The 18,674-nt window shown below is 46.0% G+C and overlaps 1 protein-coding gene across 1 annotated transcript in view; it reads left to right on the top strand.

Annotated features, from left to right (window-relative positions):
- The window catches only part of RIIAD1 (regulatory subunit of type II PKA R-subunit domain containing 1), a 37,665-nt gene extending 34,142 nt beyond the window's left edge, over positions 1-3,523 (top strand). Inside the window, exon 4 of the mRNA XM_085638812.1 lies at positions 3,162-3,523. Within this exon, the coding sequence (XP_085494938.1) occupies positions 3,162-3,247 (86 nt within the window). The 3' untranslated portion in view covers positions 3,248-3,523. The remainder of the gene's footprint in view (positions 1-3,161) is intronic.
- Positions 3,524-18,674: the final 15,151 nt, after the last annotated feature.

The raw sequence follows: 18,674 nt of genomic DNA, 5'->3' as shown, positions 1-18,674 counted from the left end.
CCCATACTTCAGGGATAACTCTGAAATATGGAAAATAATTCATGGATCTGCATAAAATATTGGTTTCATAATCATGACAGCCCTCAAACCCGTCTGTAGAGCTTTACCGTCGTCAGGTCTGCTTGGATTATGCAGCATTTAGAACCAAATCAAACTACAATGTTATCAAAATGATGCGTTTGAGATACGAACAACATTTACGCAGCTTATGTGATGAATGTGCCAGTGTCGCTTGTTAGCTGCTACTCCAAAGTAAACATAAAAGAAATACTTAAGAGCTAAAATGTAATATGGTCCTTTATTGGCCTCTCGGTGTTCTGACATTAACCACATGATGTCCGGCCTCGTACACTGTGGGTAACTGCGGAGTATGGTTTGATATTGCATGTGTGGGCTCTGGATTTATCAGATAGGGCCTCGCGACTCTCACGGGTGAAGCAGCCGCGCTCTACAAATCCTGATTGATTGATTGGATTCTAAACCCTCTCTTTCGCTGACACAATTTTAGCATTCCACTGATAGCACTACATTTGTTTGAAAAGCCCATACCAAATAGCCTTGTAATGGAAGCCATTTTATATTCCACCTAAGATGCATTTGTTGTGCATCACTGACCTTATTGTTGCCACGCGGGCCCCTTTCATCTGCGCTTGATACGGCGCTCGCTGAGCCCAAGTCCTTAGACAGACACCAGTCGACTGGAAAATCTCCCACACACATTTATTTATCTTTCAGGCCATAGGCACCGGTATCATCCGGGGCGGTACTAAAGCCATTGTGTTCAGCCCTACAGTCACCCCCACTAAAAATAGATGAAACCTATTGAAAGTGACCCACCAAACTTAGCCCACGCCTCCAAAAAAGCGAACCAACTCTGGTCTGTTGTGGAAATGGTACAAAAGACATACTCCGAACTACCGAAGAGTGTGGCGATGCCACACTAATGTCAGCTTGTGCCTTATACACAGCGCTGGGAAGCCTTTGAGTAGCTATGCGCTATATAAATCTGCATAGGATAAGATACGAGTACACATTGACAACAAAAACAATAGCAGTAATTTTCACTCTATGCCCTCAATTTCTTGTGGAAAGTACAGGGTTATAGCGATGGATGTATGTGTGACAATGTGAGCAGAGAAAAGTGTTACGCAAGCAGATGTATATATTTGCAAGGGTTGCAGAGATGTATACGTTTGTGTTACCAGCAGGTCTCCGCTTGGAGCCTTTGCAGAGCTAATTCAGTCTTTTATCCTTCCAAGATTAATAAAAATGAGTGCCAATTTCGATTGATTCTTAATAAGTGTATGTAAAATGTTTTATGTGGACTGAGATGCTTGCAAACTCCATATAAATGTCAAACAGTCGTCATTATACAGGTATTTTACTTGGAGTAGAACATTTCTCTAGAAAGACCTTTTGAGACAGGAGAATTAACATTTATAAGTGGCATAATTCTGGTAAAAAGTGCAGCATTCCTTGAAGAAAAGCGAGGGCAGAAGGTAAAGTGCACAGAAGACGCCATCTTACCCTAAATGGAAGCAAGTTAGGTGTAAACATTTTTTTACATTTTTTTATCCAAAGCAATATTTCTGAAATACTCGTGCTTTTATTAAACACAAGTGTGTAAGTGCAATAAAATGTTAATTTGGTGCAGAATTGCAGCTTCGATAACACCGGCAGTTTTAAGAGAAACCCCCAGTGTAGGCCTGGCACAGGGAACAGCCTTTTTCACACCAGCAGATCCTAGGACATAAAAAACCTCTCCAAGCACATTACAAGAAGCAGCAAGCATGTTTACAGAAACAAAAGTCAGAAATCCATAGAAATTGTCTTCTGACATAAAATTATGGAAAAAGCGATGTTCTAGCTTAGAGGATCTGAGAGAAACGCAGAAACAAGCATTGGCCAAGCCAACGTGTCTGGCATGCCCATGTGAAGAGCACTGGTAAGGGTTGCCTATGGTGAGTCGCCTTCAGCGGTATAGGGACGGGGGGCGCAACTGGCAGGGTAAACAGCTCTTATAACGAATCCTTCACCCTGCATGCAATTGCAACGCAGTTGTTACAACGCATACAATTACGACTGGTGGAGGGGGGAGAAGGTGTTGGATTTTCAATCCAACACCTTCCCTACTGTCCGCACAGACTGGAGTTTGAATTGTACATTATAGTATTCCAACATCCAGTGCCCCCCTGAGCAAGTCGTTGTAACAACCGCGTTGTAATTGCATGCAGAGTGAAGGCATGCATAATAAGGAGGCATATTCAGTTATAGGGCTTTGATCCTTCATTTTAAAGCCCCTGCCAGGAGCTACGTCTGCTTCCAACATATGTCCACTTCTTGGTAGTGAGTAAGGAACTACTTCCCACATCACCAAACCCATAATATAGAGTGAGCGGTGCAGGGTAACTATCCGCAAAATGCTATGGCCCTTTATTTAACGCACGAGCTCGTACAACAGACAGCTGTCTGCTCCCAGGAGCTAAAAGTGAAATCTGTTTTCAAGATACCTCACTCGGTTAACGCACCAGCTGTATAGATCCAATAGCCTGCATGATAGCGGTTCGAATCTCGGCAGAGCCGATTTAACCGTTTTCTTTTTTCCAACATTTCACTTTCCTATGGTTAATAAAACCAGCACCACTCATATTAACAACACCTCTTATTTAAGCACCTTGATAATTTATGCTGTGGCGAGCGATATATAAATGATCAATATGAATTAGTCCGTATTTATTTCGAAGAGAATCCCTTCTAAATGGATGTGGTAATTTCAAGAAGATAATGGATTCCCTCTCTCCCCAATCTTTCTGTTCCCAGTGTCGAACACAAGCGAGGAACACGTTTCCATCCGCTTAAACCCATCAATTGCTTTGTCTGGGATCTTGATATAATAGTGAGCCAGACCTAATGAAATCGAAAGTAGAGGGGAGGTTTAAGAAAAATGTCAAATCCCTTATTGCTGAAACATCTTGAGGCTGTGTGGCACTGACCGGTGTTGGACACTGGACAGTGGCCCTTAAGGCGAGTTTGTTTCAACATTGCCCCTTTCCTGGTTTCGGTGTTTGATTTGTGACTCGTAGGGTTTTTTGTGTATCAGTAATTTTTAACCACCCAGAAGAGAAACTAAAACTAATATTTTTTTCAAATATTAATTTCAGAATATTTCACAGACCCGGAGCTGCCATCAAAAATTCAAGAGAAATTAGCCAAAAAAGAAGAAGAAGAAAAGGAGTGCAAGCCTTGAGCGCAACTGACCAGCCTGCCTTGATACATACTGTGGTGCAAAGGTCAACACCGATGATGGCCCAATCTGGACACCGCATTGTGCCTGGACTCGTGGAGTAGCGTTGGCCTGTTGGATAAGCAACCCATGTCAACTTCTAAAGGAGGAGTGGTGTTTATAGTAAATTTAAAAAAAATGTTACAACAGATACATTATTTATATATACTTATAAATTACAGAACATTAACATTTTACTTCCTAGAGTTTTAAATAAATTGTTCTTAGAAAACAGCAGAAGCAACTGAGTAATTATCCTTTCAAACCCTCTTCACCATGGCCGAGCTACTGGAATTACTATACGTGTAAATCTAATACCAGAGCAATCGGTGTTTTTCATAACTGCACAAGAGCGGAAGAATGGGAGTGAACAGCAGCTGTGTGAGTGTCAGAGGATGTGTGAGTGTGTGAGTGTGTGTGTGTGTGTGTGTGTGTATGTGTCAGAGGATGTGGGTGTGTGGGGTATAGATCTTCAAGATAGAATATATGCATTGCATTTATTTTGTTTATTTAATTTGTAGTATGCTTTTATCCAAATCGCTACAAGAGCGTCGGAGTAATACAAGATCTTGAAACTGCACACTCGATCGCCGCCTTATTGATCCCTTGTAATGTCTCCAAACTGCACTGCAGCGTGATGCAAACTGAACCAAATCAAAATTTCACTATCTCATTCCCACCAGAAACCGTATCTTCTGCGTCTACCACTCTAGCAGGCAACTCACGGCTTACTCTTACTGCCAAATGATACCGTAATATCCGCTGTAAGAGCAAATTACACTGTACGCATCTTTATATGCGCTATGCGAAGATTCCCTGGGAAAAGTACAGTTAAAGCGACGTTTTTGCTAAAATTGGGTATAACACCTTGAATGCGACCACTGTTATTCAACAATGAATGACCTGATTATACGTCAGAGTTGTCTAAAATGTTGGAAGGGAAAGTAAATTGTTATTTGGAAAGAAAGAACATTATGCAGAATATTATACAACCAAAGGCACACTACGCTGCACACCCTTTGGTATTTTTACCATCTTCTGACTTCGAATTTTGAACGCATATTGATGAAAAAGAGATCCCTGTGCTAAAGTAAAATCTGCAAAGTCTCTTAAGTGTTACAGAGTTACATTTAAGCTATAGTTAAGCCGTGGCTAATTCTGTGGAAGACCCCAAAGCTACTGAGAATGAGAAACAGCCAAAGGAGTGCGGCCTGGGCTCCTTAGGCCTAGGACTGGACAATTTCCACTCATAATTGCGCCCTAGAGCGTGGTGATGTCTGAATGCGTTGTGCGGCATACCACCTTAGTCCTGACAACGCCTTCCCTCACACCAGATGGAGGCTGTGTCCCATGCAAAGTGTAATAGTGAGCCATACGTGGTGTTATGCTTCAGGAAATGGTGCCTTTTGGAGCTGTTCAACCACCGCTGTTGCCTTCAAAAGCCACAAAATGACCATCTAATGGGCGTAGATCTATTGTTTAGTCCTGATAGAAGCCAATGGCGCATCTGGTGTTCAGACTGTGCAAAGTCTCCTCGACAAAGGGCTATGGGGACATAGGAAGAAGGACGTGTGGGCAATCTCTTTGTTTAGATGAATTCCAGCATAAGCCCATGCAGAGCACTGAAAAAGGTTTCAGGCACAATGGGTTTGCACTTCAGTTATACACCTGGCCAATATTCCGGCCACCTAGAAAGAAGCCTTTCATGAAAGCGGTTTAATGTCACAAGACCACAGTATCGAAAGGGTTGTATGTTAGGATGGTGTGACCGGGTTAAGGTCCCAAGAGGTAGCGGGGCACCCACACCTCGGTTTCGCCAAAATTCTTGGCCATATAAGATACTTCTGCAGGGAGTTATTCAGTAGGCTCACAATGGCTTCAAGATGTGTCTTGCCTTGTCTACCCGTGCCCAAATCTCCGCCAGGCGATGTGAAAAGAACACTACCTCATCACTAAGTACGCAAGCGGGTTGATAGTCTACACTAGTGCCGAGTGCCAGAACGTCAACAACGTGCGCCAGCCCCCTTGGCTGAAGGAACTGTGCATGCCACCTGCCTTGCTGTTTTGGGGCGACCCTCGGCTAATCTCAAAACACTATAGCCCCATGACCGCCAACCGTTAACACATGACGCAAAACTCCTCCTAATCTTTAGGGAGCCACTCGGTGATGGCATTTTCTTCCATCACAATTTGTAATCCCTGAATTTCCCCCCGTGGGATGCAGCTAAAGCGCTGTCTGGAGGCACGAGGCCTTCTGCCGTAGGATTAGCAGGGCAGCATCTGCCAGACATCTACTCGGCCATGTTCCCAGATCTGGGCTCCCCAGGCCCATGGACTCCGCTAGGATTTCATTAAAACAAGCCTGGGGGGGGTACTGTGTCGACCACCACTCGGGGAGGGGGGCTTCCCCTTCCTCCCCAACAGCCTGCAAGGCGGTATGGGTTGGGGGTGGGGTGCCCGGGCCCGGAGAGGGCTTTGTGAGGCCCGAGGCCTTCCAGGCCTCATTGTGGCTGCTCGGAGGCTGTTGTTGCCAGCCTCGGAGAGAGATGTCAGCCACTAATGAAGCCCCTCATTATAACCCTCTCCTGCCCTCTGTGTCCTGCAGTCTGGGCGATCCGGACAGCAGCCTGCCTTTTCTCTTCCTCCTAATGCAATTCTATTCAGAGATAAATCTCATTATGGACAAGGCCGGGTGCAGTCAAGGGACCATGCATTCACTTCATTTTTTTCGGATTACATTGCTTGCAGGCCCTCGAACAACCCCTGTCGTTTTTTTTTTTAAATAAAACATTAATTTTCGCGTGCAGCTTCCTTTTGTGTGCATGTTTGTTAATCATTTATATGGTGGGGAAAAAATGAGGTTGGGAAGCGCCAGCCGGTTCAGCTGAGGCGTTGACAGGACGAGGTGACAATATTCTCGGGTCCTTGGACCAGCAGCAAGTGTTGGGAGGGGAGGGGGGAGCGTCCTTCACTTAAAAGCCTTCCCTGACAGAGAATACTTTACTAACCCGATTTGGTGTGTTTATAAAAACAGTGCGCCTTCGCTATGCTTTCCTCAGTGAGCAGGCAGAGTTTTCGCCGCCATTTTGAAGGGCTCCAGGCTGAGTTTTGGGCGAACTATAATAGATTCATACTGGCCACATCACCAACATAATTATTTTGTAGGGTTTAAGGGCCCAATTCTTGATTACTCGCCCGGGTGGATACTAGCCCGAGTCAGACTGATGACACTAGTGCCCTTATTTACAGCGCTTGGGAGCTACAAGACCAAGTAAGCGCTACAGATTTCACAGAAGGGCCGCCGTATTTCTTTACATTCGTATTATTAATGTCCTTATGTCAGCCTCCTCTATTTATGTGGTCAAAGAATAACAACATTATCTTGGATTTCGCTGCGATAGTGCAATAAGTACTTACAGCGGGTATAAACAAATGTGTTTTTACGAACACATCACAAGCAGGCGAGATAGCGGTGGGATGGGACGTGTGTTGTTTTTATTTGCATGATAATCGCCTGCATCGTGTCTCTCTGCTGCCCTCTGCTGGAGCCCGCCGATTCATGCAGGCATGCGAACACCAGGCTGCCTTTCCGTTAATATTGTATTGACATTTATAAGGGGGCGTAGCTTCCATTGGTTGGGCAGGTGCAGTGGCACCGAGGCCTGAGAGGTCGACTGAACCCCGATTATTGCTGTATTTCACAGTTCAATTACCGGCCAGGGGACGCATTTCCTATTTTGCACTAGAACCAATGACACACTTGCTAAGCCAGTGTATCCATACAAGGCTTCCTGTCCTTGTGGGGCGTGCAGAAATGCTTGACTGCTGCTTAGCCTGGTACACTGCACGGTACACTGCATGGTACACTGCACGTGTGTGCGGGTGGAGGGCGACCGCTCTTGATAGCATCCGAGGTGCAGCGGCGGCTCTTCAACTAAGGCGGAGGAGCGTCGTCTCACTGCTATAAGAGCAGAGCAAAGTAAAAATAAAATGATAACAGAACGTTAACATCATTTTACTTTTCAGTCTGCCTTGAAGCTCCATGTTAGGACAGCGGGTGGGGCTGGGCTTGCGTGACACCTGAGGGAGGAGCGGTTGCTGCACCATAGGTGCGCATGACGGTTTGGCCGGCCTAAATCAGCCGGCCAAACAGCCATGCGCACTGTGCATGTTCTTCATGAGCTGTATTGTACAGCCTAGGCGGAGAACATGCACAGGCTCCAAGTCCCTCTCTGAGCGCCGAACCACGGCGCTCAGACCAACCACAACGCTTCTGTAAGGCAGCGTCGTGATTGGCTGGGAGGGACTGAGTGCTTCCGTTCCGAGAGAAGAGGACAGAGGAGAGGTGGCAGCGTTCACAGGTAAGTCTTTATTTTTTTTATTCTACCCCCCTTCCCCCGCCACCGTCCCCCAACCAGCCGCCACTGCTGAGGTGTGGTTATCGTCTTTAATGGGAGAAAGGAGAGAGATGGCGCACTGTTCATGGCTAGCAGTGTGCTGGCACCTTAAAGCCACTCCTAATGGCATTCTTTATGTTCACTGTCCATTATATTGGTCTGACTATTCTAGCAAGAGTTCAATCCAGCCCTGCTCCCTTTCTTGATTTTGTTCTCTCTCTCTCAGTGGCGTCACTAGGGGGGTGTGGGGGGTGCGGACCGCACCGGGTGACACCATCACATGGGATGACACCATGTGGAGGTACGGGGCACGGAGGAGTGCTTAGCGGCGCAACAGTTAATAAACCAGAAGTCGTACGCCCACCCTCGCGCTGCCCTGCCCCTTGAAATATTTCCGTTTCCGGGCAGCGCGCACGATAGCACCTCAGACGGTAATTGTAATGACGCTGTTGTGCCATGTTCCTGTTCCAGTGGCTCGCAGCACCGAGCGCGCAGGCAGGTGGTTCCTCAATGCCCCACCAGTGCCAGGGCATATATCGTAAGTGGGATGGGTCATGCGCTCGGAGGCGTTTGTTGTTTGTCACAGTATGTACTCGGCAGCCAGAGCTGGCCTGAAGAGCTGAACTGCGGGTGTTCAAGTGTCAGGGTGTTTCAGTATGTCTTGTTAACTTGTGAATACTGTTACGTTGGACCAAAAACTTTCATTAAACCTGAATAAATTCTGGCTCTTACACATAAAAAAAGCTCTTTTTTTACATGTATTACACTTTTAACTGACGTCTACACAGTAACAGAATTTGTAGGAAAAGTTGCAGTAACTTCATTGAGAATGTAGTCTGTCTTTGTATATTTACCTTGGTCCCAGCTGAAATATTAGGTCGTCTTGTATTTGTAATGAACCATTTGCTAATGGGTTCAGTACCTACTCAGAGTTAGTGGACCACTACAGAAATGTAGCTGCAATGCAGTGCCGTGCCAAACTTATATTTGTGTACTAAAAATGTGGGAGACCTATGCAAACATTATTTGTATTACCATATTTTACTGAAAGCCAAAGCATGAATTGGACTTCTAGCATGTTTCACATTGGTACATCTACTGGTTCTTACTCTATATTCTGTAAGAAGAGAAAAATTCTACTCAGTTCTCCTAGTTGAGAGAGTTTAAAATGATCTGAGGGATGCTTAAAGTAGAACGGAACAAATTGATAATTTCCATACTAGAACACGGGATGCGTTTAAAAAAAGAATATGAATACTTTTCTAAACATTTTTTACGAGCAGACAGTGGTCCCAGAGACCTGCTTGTAAATAATGTTTTTTTCGACATTCAGAGGCAAAGGAGTTACTTGCGGACCCTTTCTGTTTGCAAATGGTTGCCTCCAACTTTGTTTAGGTGGTAACAGTGGCGTCACTAGAGGGGTGCGGACCGCACGTCACCATGAGTTACCGCACTGGGTGACACCAACTCTAGTGACGCCGCTGCTCTCTCTCGTTAACTTCGAGGAGCTATAGAGAGTGACAGAGGTGCAGCAGCAGTCATGTGCCTTCAAAAACTGGCCTCGATGGCATAAGCCTCCCGGGGAAATGCCCAGTGGATCAATAGCCTGCCCTTCCTCGAAAAGCAGGCATGGGACTGGATTAAGAATAGCACAAGGCCTCTTAGCAGATCTGATAATGGAACCTTCTTCTCTCCAGAGTAAGGGCCTCAGAGTAGTCAAGGGAACCTTCCCTGGTGTAAGGAGCATGGAATATTCATGGAACCTCCGTCACGCTTTCCCAGAAGATGGAAACAGTGTACGTAGAGTCGTCCATTGCAACAAAGGTTGCTCATCACTATCCGGTGTGCCAGGAGCCTTCAGCGAGGAAGTTCTGGTCTCCAGTATCGAGACTCTCACAATGGAAGAAGGATCACACGATCAAATGAGTTACCTACAGCAGTGGTTCTTAACCTGTGGGCTCAGACCCGGGGGTGGTGTCTATGACACCTTCTCAGGGTGTCCGCGACTGTTTAGAAAATTAAATAACATCAGTGCATTCATAAAGTAAAGAAACATAAAAGAGCACATTTTAATTTTTTTAAATGCTATGTAAATTTGAAGGAATTTTGAATTGGGTTCTAAATATAAAGTTTGTATTCCTACCTTGATTTGCGGAAGCAGCACAAGTAAAGTAAAAGAAATTGGGTATGGACGATTGGCGTCCTCAATTGAAGCAGTAATGTAAGCGGATAAAAAGAGAGTGCACATTTGGAGCAAAAAAAAGAAAATAATAGGATAGCATCCGACATATCGGTTTATCATCTGGAAATAAAACTAAATTTGAAGAGTTGCAATTTTCTGTTTAAAATTTTGCATATATTATTTGTGAATTACATAAAATATTTGATGCTTTGTGTATTGTTTTGAGATACACTTGTTCCTGTATTTTTATGAATTGTTCTGAAGCTCAAATCAAAGAAATTGCTTGGGGAAGGGTCCCTGGATTCAAGTAGTGATTCATCGTGGGTCCTTAGAAGTTAAAAGGTTAAGAACCGATAACCTACAGACTATGGAATCCAAGATGACCTCTCCCTGACAGAGGCAAAAGTCCTTCCCAGTACAAAGATGCAGCCCATGAGGAATGAAACACATTTGTCTTTAGTAATTTATAGAGCAGAGCTTCTACCCCAGAGTGTTTCCTGACACTAGCAGAAAAATTGACCCAACCCTAAACAGGCCAATCAAAAATCTCAGTTCTTGACTGCTTGGAGAATTGAACAGTAGTTGAGAAAATGTTGGGGGAGAGAAATGGAATTCCAGTAAGTAGGTGCTATGGGTGACAAATAACTACTGGCAAACTCTAGGCTGTGGTCAACACGTCAGAGAGAACGCAAAAAAGGTCAGAGGGCAGGTAGCGCTTTAATATAGGGTGGAACAAAAGGTAGAGCTAGTCCTCTGAAGGGCTTATAACGTGGTACATGGAACTTAAACGCTCATCTTCTCGCCAGCGGCCACTGAGGAAAGGTTCCGAGATGGCCAGAGGCGGGCTCGCTTTGCCTGAGGGCCAACATCATCCGAGTGACACCATTTTAAGCGGTTTGAAAGTGAGCTAATAAATAAAGGCATCGTGCCAACACCCTCGATTTAGATGCTGACACCTGAGCCAGCAGACAAGGGAAGGGCCTCTGGGGTGCGGGTACCCCTAGGGTTCTCAACGCCTACACCACCCTTCCTGGCTGCACGCAGACGATACACCCAACCTGGAGCCCAGAGAGAGCGCAATGCAGGTCCAGTGACTTGTAGAGAACAGCAGGCACCTGCGTCATGAGGTACGAGGAACCTGCGGCTTCCGTCGGACACGAGGCCCCATCTCTAGGTCTGGTCCATAGATCACACAGGAGCACATGCGCTTTAACGGGCACATCCAATCCATTCTCGAGGTATGCCCTGTTCCAAAGAAGAACAGTGCCGTCAAAGCCCATTGGGGTTGTCAGGGTGAGAAGAAGGACTTCATGTCGAAGGCTGGAGGGCCACACCTCTCATGTCCCACCCACAGACACCTACCAGGTAATGACCCAGAGCCACACAGCAGCTTCCATCGCTTGACACCGGGACTCTAGGCAGGACATTTGCAAATCATCTCACGAAGCACACTACACTGCCCACTGTAGGACAGCTGGCAAACAGATCTACGATGAGCTGTAGGATAGCTGGCAAACAGATCAACGATGAGCTGTAGGACAGCTGGCAAACAGATCAACGATGAGCTGTAGGACAGCTGGCAAACAGATCTACGATGAGCTGTAGGACAGCTGGCAAACTGATCTACGATGAGCTGTAGGGCAGCTGGCAAACTGATCTACGATGAGCTGAAGGACAGCTGGCAAACAGATCTATGATGAGCTGTGGGACAGCTGGCAAACAGATCAACGATGAGCTGTAGGACAGCTGGCAAACAGATCAACCACGAGCTGTAGGAAAGCTGGCAAACAGATCTACGACGAGCTGTAGGACAGCTGGCAAACAGATACATGATGAGCTGTAGGACAGCTGGCAAACAGATCTACAATGAGCTGTAGGACAGCTGGCAAACAGATCTACGATGAGCTGTAGGACAGCTGGCAAACAGATCTATGATGAGCTGCAGGACAGCTGGCAAACAGATCAACGATGAGCTGTAGGACAGCTGGCAAACAGATGAGCTGTAGGACAACTGGCAAACAGATCAATGATGAGCTGTAGGACAGCTGGCAAACAGATCTATGAGCTGTAGGACAGCTGGCAAACAGATCTACCATGAGCTGTAGGACAGCTGGCAAACCGATCTAGCATGAGCTGTAGGACAGCTGGCAAACAGATCTAGCATGAGCTGTAGGACAGCTGGCAAACAGATCTACAACCGGTGTAGGACTGCTGCCGAATAGATCTAACATGAGCTGTGGGACTGCTTCCAAACAGATCTACCAGACAGCTACCAAACTGGTTTACTGTGAGCTGTAGGACAGCTGCCAAACAGATCTACCATGAGCTGTGGGACAGCTGCCAAACAGATCAACTATGAGCTGTAGAACTGCTGCCGAATAGATCTAACATGAGCTGTGGGACTTGTGCCAAACAGATTTACCATGAGCTGTAGGAACGCCCCTTTGAATCTGCATCCGGGTACATACCAGTAACTCCACAAGTGAGCATTTCTCATCAACCATGTTCAATTAACCAGCGACTCCCTTTGAAACTCAGAAATATCCCCACAAATCACTCCAACACCCCAAACTAAGAGCTCCCCACTGAGCTCAGGGGACACAATCAGACGCTCATCCTTATGTTCGCACCGCGATCCTTACCTGGTCTATAACATTTATTCAGCCAAAAAGCCTGCAGAGGGAACGTTGGACCTGACTAAGTACCACCCAACCTTACGCTATTACCGTACAGCTCTACATGTGTTCCAGACCCTCCTTCAATGCGATCTGGAGAGGCGAGGTTCAGAAGTGTCACTCTTAATTCTCCCTTGGACAGCTACAGTGTTCCTCGAAGTAGTAGAAACCAAAGGAAATGATGGACGGAGTGTTAAACATTGCAAGCACTCACCCCCAGTCAACTGATCTGGGTTTAATCCATCACAGTTCTTTAGCCCACTCTGCCACCCCAGTTCAGACATGGCCATATGCAAATCAGTCTGACCCTGTGCCTCATGGGAACAGTCCAGCCCGAACTGCCAAGCCATGTCTTCCCTGGACCGGAAACAAGCTTCCTAGGACCGGTTTCTGGCATTTCAGGCGTCTTCAGCCAGGCTTGCTTGAATCCAGAGGCAAAGTGAGCAAGGGACTCACGTCTGAGCATACCCTGCCAACTTATGGCGAACAAAGTAGTAGAGCAGCTCCCCTGCTTGCCTTGAAAGTCTTAACCATGACTATGCCACTGACTCAGATGAGCGCCTCGTCACTAGGTACCAGACAACACGTCATAACTGGGTACCTGCGTCCCGTGAGGTCACAGAAGAATGGCCACCCAACGTCAAGTCGCCAGTCCATCCAAAAACACACTTTTGTGCTTTCTCGTCCGAATCACGCTAACGCTCCATCGGTGGTTGAATAGTTTGCCCAATTTGGCGGTGCAGACAGCGAGAGGACATGTTTGTAGTCTGCGCAATCATGTACAAACTCTATAGTTCGTTAATGGCACTATTGACGTCTGGTTTGTTTTGGTAAACACATTGAGACAATAAATGTGATAAAAGACACCAGACTCTACGTATATTACTGGAATATGATGGACAAAATATCTCCTGACAAATATATTGTAACCTGTTATGCAGAACTGACTGATATATATTCAACTTTCTTTTGAACTTGTGGCCCTTACAATTGACTACTTGCAGTCAGAAGAAGCAGAGATTACTCGCTTCCTCACTGCAGCAGTCTGAGGATGCACGGGGGGGTAGGGGCAGAGAGAGAGTGAGAGAGAAATTCAAGCCTGGAATTCACTCTCGGTCTGGACTCTGTTCAGGTCAGGAATGGCACAGGAGGCCTCACTGTGTGATACAATTAAATGAATGCTTATAAGCTATTAGTCCCAGATTTATAAAAAATTTCAGCAACACAGCAACACACCTTGCTGCGCCGCGCTGCGTGAAAGGGAGTGGGCAAGAATGTGCCATATTTAGTAAGATATGATGCATTCCTGTCCTCTTTCTGCACTGGCGCACTGAGTGCTGCCTAGCTCCAACATAGGCGCCCATGCACCATGGTACAAGGGTGCCTGCATTGGACGCAGGATTGTTTTTTTTTGCAGAAAATGGCACCTTCCTGCACATAAACATTCTTCAATCCTCTTTCTACGTGTGCTGCACAATGCAGCTTACTTAGTAGGAGGGAAAAACAAGGAGGAATAAACATTTCTCCTCATTTCGCCGCCCCTGGAAAGGCATAGCTCCATCCATGGAAAGCCTTCCCAAGGCAGAGTACCGCAAGGCAGCGACTTGTGCTGCCTTGCGTTGCTCCGGATTTACCAAGCTCCGCAGGGCCAAGTATGGTGGTCTTGCATGGCTTGGAAAATCTGACTTTGGTGCTGCGTTGCCCTTACGTTACCTTGCTTGATGCAAAAGCAACGCAACACTGCGAAGAATCTGCCCCACAGTTTTTAAGTTGAGGAGAATTATATGCATTGACAATTTTGATCTCCGCTGTCAACAACTATTAACATAATTCAGTTTTGTAATATGGTGACCAGCCAAAACATGAGTTTTTCCATTTTATTGCATTATAAATGTAAACATGTTTATATATAATAATACCTTTAAGGTATTTTTTTTACTAGCACTGTAATTCAGAAAGTAAATGTCATTTTTGTAACACCGTTCATTTGTGCATGTTTCTTAGCAAAAATCTCAACATTACATAAATACGTCTCTCTAAATTTTTCGTCCTTCGTCTAAACCCTCGACCAATAACTTGAATTAAAAATCCCAGGGCTGGAGTTAGAATTATAAATTAAACCAGTCATAAAGTACGTGGGGGGGGGGGGGTAAGTTTGAATGCATTTAAGAAGTAAATACAGGTTCCAACTTACCTGGGATATAGTTATGTGAGGTCTGAAAACTAGCAGCCTATATTCTGGAGTCAGTATTTTTGCAAAAGATGATTTTGCAGTCTATAGTTCCATGTGCACCTCAGGGCTGCCCCCGCCCTCCACATGTCACCTCGGTGATGAACGAGGAGGCCTTTCGTGAAGTAGCCCCCACAGGGCATGATGAAGTGCTCTCTCACTGCAAGTTGAGCTCAGCCCTGATAAGGCTGTCAGACATCCCAGTACTTATTATGTCTGAAAAATGGGCCCATTCATCAGCAGCCTTTAGAACGGCCAGGTCTGTGTCAAGGAAGATCAACAAACGAATATTTTTTTCGTGTGGAAACATCCCCTGGACGGCCTCGTCTTATCCCCCGGTTTCCTCCTCTATTAAGGGTCATAATGAGCTCCGGGGTCCCTAAATCGCCATCCTCCGCTTCCGTGGGAGCCCCTCTGCCCAGCTTTCCCCCTCCTTCACCCCTTTTTTATGGTCAGACTTGACAGCTCAGCAGTCTCCAGGCAATTATGTGTGAACACCAAGAGAGGGGATTTGGCTCCGCCTCCATGTGGGAAGAACGCAGTACATGTTTTGATTGAGCCGAATCTGTGTGCTTCCACAAAAAAGTGCTTGCTTGTCACACAGTTGTGTTCATTTTGTGTATTGATCCGGCTGCCTGACCTTGAACATTCATGGGCACACGTGTGCTTTTAAACTGTCTTAGATAACTATAGTTTATGGTGTTTTTGTCTGGCAGTGGCACAGATGGGTGGAGGGTAGTCATTAACCTACATGGATTTTTAGGTCTGGCATGACAGAGCAACTGTCATCTTACCTTTTAACCTACACCAAAATGATTCTACAGTTCTTTGCTTCTACTCAAATACATATCATTTCCCACGCTATCTACTTGTACTACTTCACATTACCATACACCATTCTTTTAAAGTCAGACCTATTGGCATTGCCAGTGCTTCTTTCTGTAGTATATAAGGATCATCAGCTAAAAATAACATTTCCTCCCAATTTATAGACTACATATGCCCATGCACAGAAAGGTAAGTGAGGCCGAATAAAGAAATATGCTTCAGAAGATGCGCGGCTCCGCTCGACCACAGGAAAAAACATTCAACACTGAACGGCCACATTTTTGGGAAATTGCTAATAATCCAAGCTGGGGTTAAGGAGCATGGCAAGGGAGGTGTGCCCAGAGTGCAAGCACATGCACCAAAAAGTGTACCCCGTTGGTAAACAAATGCCCAGGAAATTGTATCCAGACCTAGAAGGTGACCGAGGAAGGTGTAACCCGCAGATAAATGATAATGCGGAAGGCGTACCCGGGCTAAAGACAGATGCCCTGGAATGCACATGCCCAGTCTGGGGATACTGACCAGGAATATGTACCTGCGCTGTAGACATGCCCTGAAATGTATATGCCCAGGGTGAAGGATAATGCCCAGGACGGCACACCAGAACTGCAGATAGATCCGCTGGAATTTATATACCCAGGCTAAAGGATAATGCCCACGTTGGTGTACCCAGGCTACAGACACATGCCCTGGAAGGCATATGCCCAGACTGAAGGATAATGCCCAGGAAGGTGTACACGAACTGCAGGCAGATGCCCTGTAATGTTTATACCCAGGTTGAAGGATAATACCATGGAAGGTGTAACTGAACGGCGGACAGATGCCCTGTGTTGCGTATGGCCAGACTGAAGAATAATGCCCAGGAAGGTACACCTGGGCTACAGACAAACGCGCTGGAATGCATATGCCCAGATTGAAGGGTAATGCCCTGGAAGGTGTACCCGGGCTACAGACAGATGCCTTGGAATGCGTATGCCCAGCCTGAAGGATTATGGGCTAGATGGTGTAACAGAACTACTAACCGATGCCTTTGAATGCATATGCCCAGATTGAAGGATAACGCCCAGCAAGGGGTACCCAAACTACAGATAGATGCCTTGGAAGGCATATACCCAGGCTGAAGGATAATGCCCAGGATGGTGTACCCGGGCTACAGACAGATGCCCTGGAAGGCATATGCCCAGGCTGAAGGATAATGCCCAGGATGGTGTCCCCGGGCTACAGACAGATGTGTAGGAATGTTCATACTCGGGCTGAAGGATAATGCCATGGAAGGTGTAATTAAACTACGGACAGATGCCCTGTGTTGTGTATGGCCAGACTGAAGGATAATGCCCAGGATGGTGTACCCGGGCTACAGATAAATATCCTTGAAGGCACACGCCTAGGCTACCTGATATTGTCCACAATACAGACGAATGGAAACAAAGGGTAAAAGACTCTGCAAGTAACTGAGTCCAGACTTTGGAAAACAGGCTGGTACATTGTGTCCACCCCAAAGAAAAATGCTCCGAATTGTTTGCCTCGACTACAGAAAGGAGACAAGAACAGTGTGGAGTCACAGCATGGAATATTGCCAGCTATTTGTGTCAGGCAAGAGGGAACTACCCAACAATGTTTTGCCGCTATACGGAGAATGTCCAGAGAATATGAACTGGTGTGCACTGGTTTTAGACTCAAGGGTAGGAGTGACCTGATTACATTGAAAGCAAAATAAAACACTGCAAGTAATTCACAACCAATCGCTTCTATGAGATGGAAACACATAACGAGATGCGATAAACTCCTTTTGTGTATCTTGCATTTCCATCTCCAGCAAGTCATTTCCTATGTTGGGCGGTGGAACATGCTTCCACCTGAGCTGTGACTTCATTGGGGTGGTTTTTGAGACTTCTGGGTCTGACGGCTTCTTGCATCCATGTGATATCCTTGGCTCGACTATAGTGCATACAAACACATACGTACCCATAACAGAAGACGCGTATGTCAGTGTAAGGCAAGGAGCCCGCAAGATCCTGTGCAAGAGCTGGTACAGGGCAGTAAGGAAGAAGACCAGCTGGAGTGGGCACAAGCAGACTCGAGTACCTTGCAGAGTTGTAACTTGGCTGCGCGTCACGCACTTTGTAGGATTGCTTACCTTGACACTATATATTTATTACTCCAAGTATTGGCCTTCAGGTCACAGTCATTACACAAAACAAAATTGTGACCATGAAGGCCAAAAGGGTGGTAATGGCCCATTACCTACCAGTAATCCTCATTACTCTGGATCCTACCCTTCTTTGTCCCAATCCTGCTTTATGTAAGGACTGAGGCAACAAAGGTGGAGCGATGAATACTATTGATACCAAGGCAAAAATAGTAAATTGCAGAAGCCACAGTGATGTGGGTCATGAGGTCTATAACTCCAGGGAGCTCCTTTCCTCCTCTGAAATACAAAACCAAAATAAAGCAGATTCATAGACTTTCTTGCCCTCAATTCCGTTCTCCCTGGCCCTAACAGTAGTAGACCTTGCCGATCCAACTAACTATATACTATGACCGCTTTGCGGCATCTTCCATTGAGAACCATAAAAGGGATGATCGTGCCAAAGTCCATCCCAGCAGACTTCTCAATGATCTCTCCCTCCAACTGAAAAGCATATGAATGTGGTGGCTGGGAAGACGGCGCACACTCCCACAGTTAGTCGCAAGAAAACACAATTAGATAGAAAATATCCAAGAAGTATCTGGTGCTCTAGGGGGAGGAAGAGCCACCAAGTACTCCCCTGCTGGAAGAATTCCAAATGTCAAAAAAGAGGTTCTCCGAGCACTCAAGAGTCAGGAGTTGAGGTCGCGGTTTCAACACATGTTCTTTATTAGATATCCATTAATCCATTTTGCCCTCGCCAGCACGTGTTTCTTCTATGCTGCCACTGTAGCAGTAGACTTCATCAGGGCTAGTCCTATGTTGATGTAGCACAAGTTACTTACTTGTGTAACAATTTATCTGTAAGAGACATTAGTTAGTGATAGATTCCTTACCTTAGAATATCCCCAGGCGTCAGACTGGATCCGGAAAGTTTTTGTCAGCAGTACC

This window comes from Triturus cristatus, chromosome 12 (genome assembly GCF_964204655.1).
Source record: "Triturus cristatus chromosome 12, aTriCri1.1, whole genome shotgun sequence".
Taxonomy (NCBI): domain Eukaryota; kingdom Metazoa; phylum Chordata; class Amphibia; order Caudata; family Salamandridae; genus Triturus; species Triturus cristatus.
The sequence above is the reverse complement of the archived record's forward strand: the minus strand, read 5'-3'. Positions and strand labels throughout refer to the sequence as shown.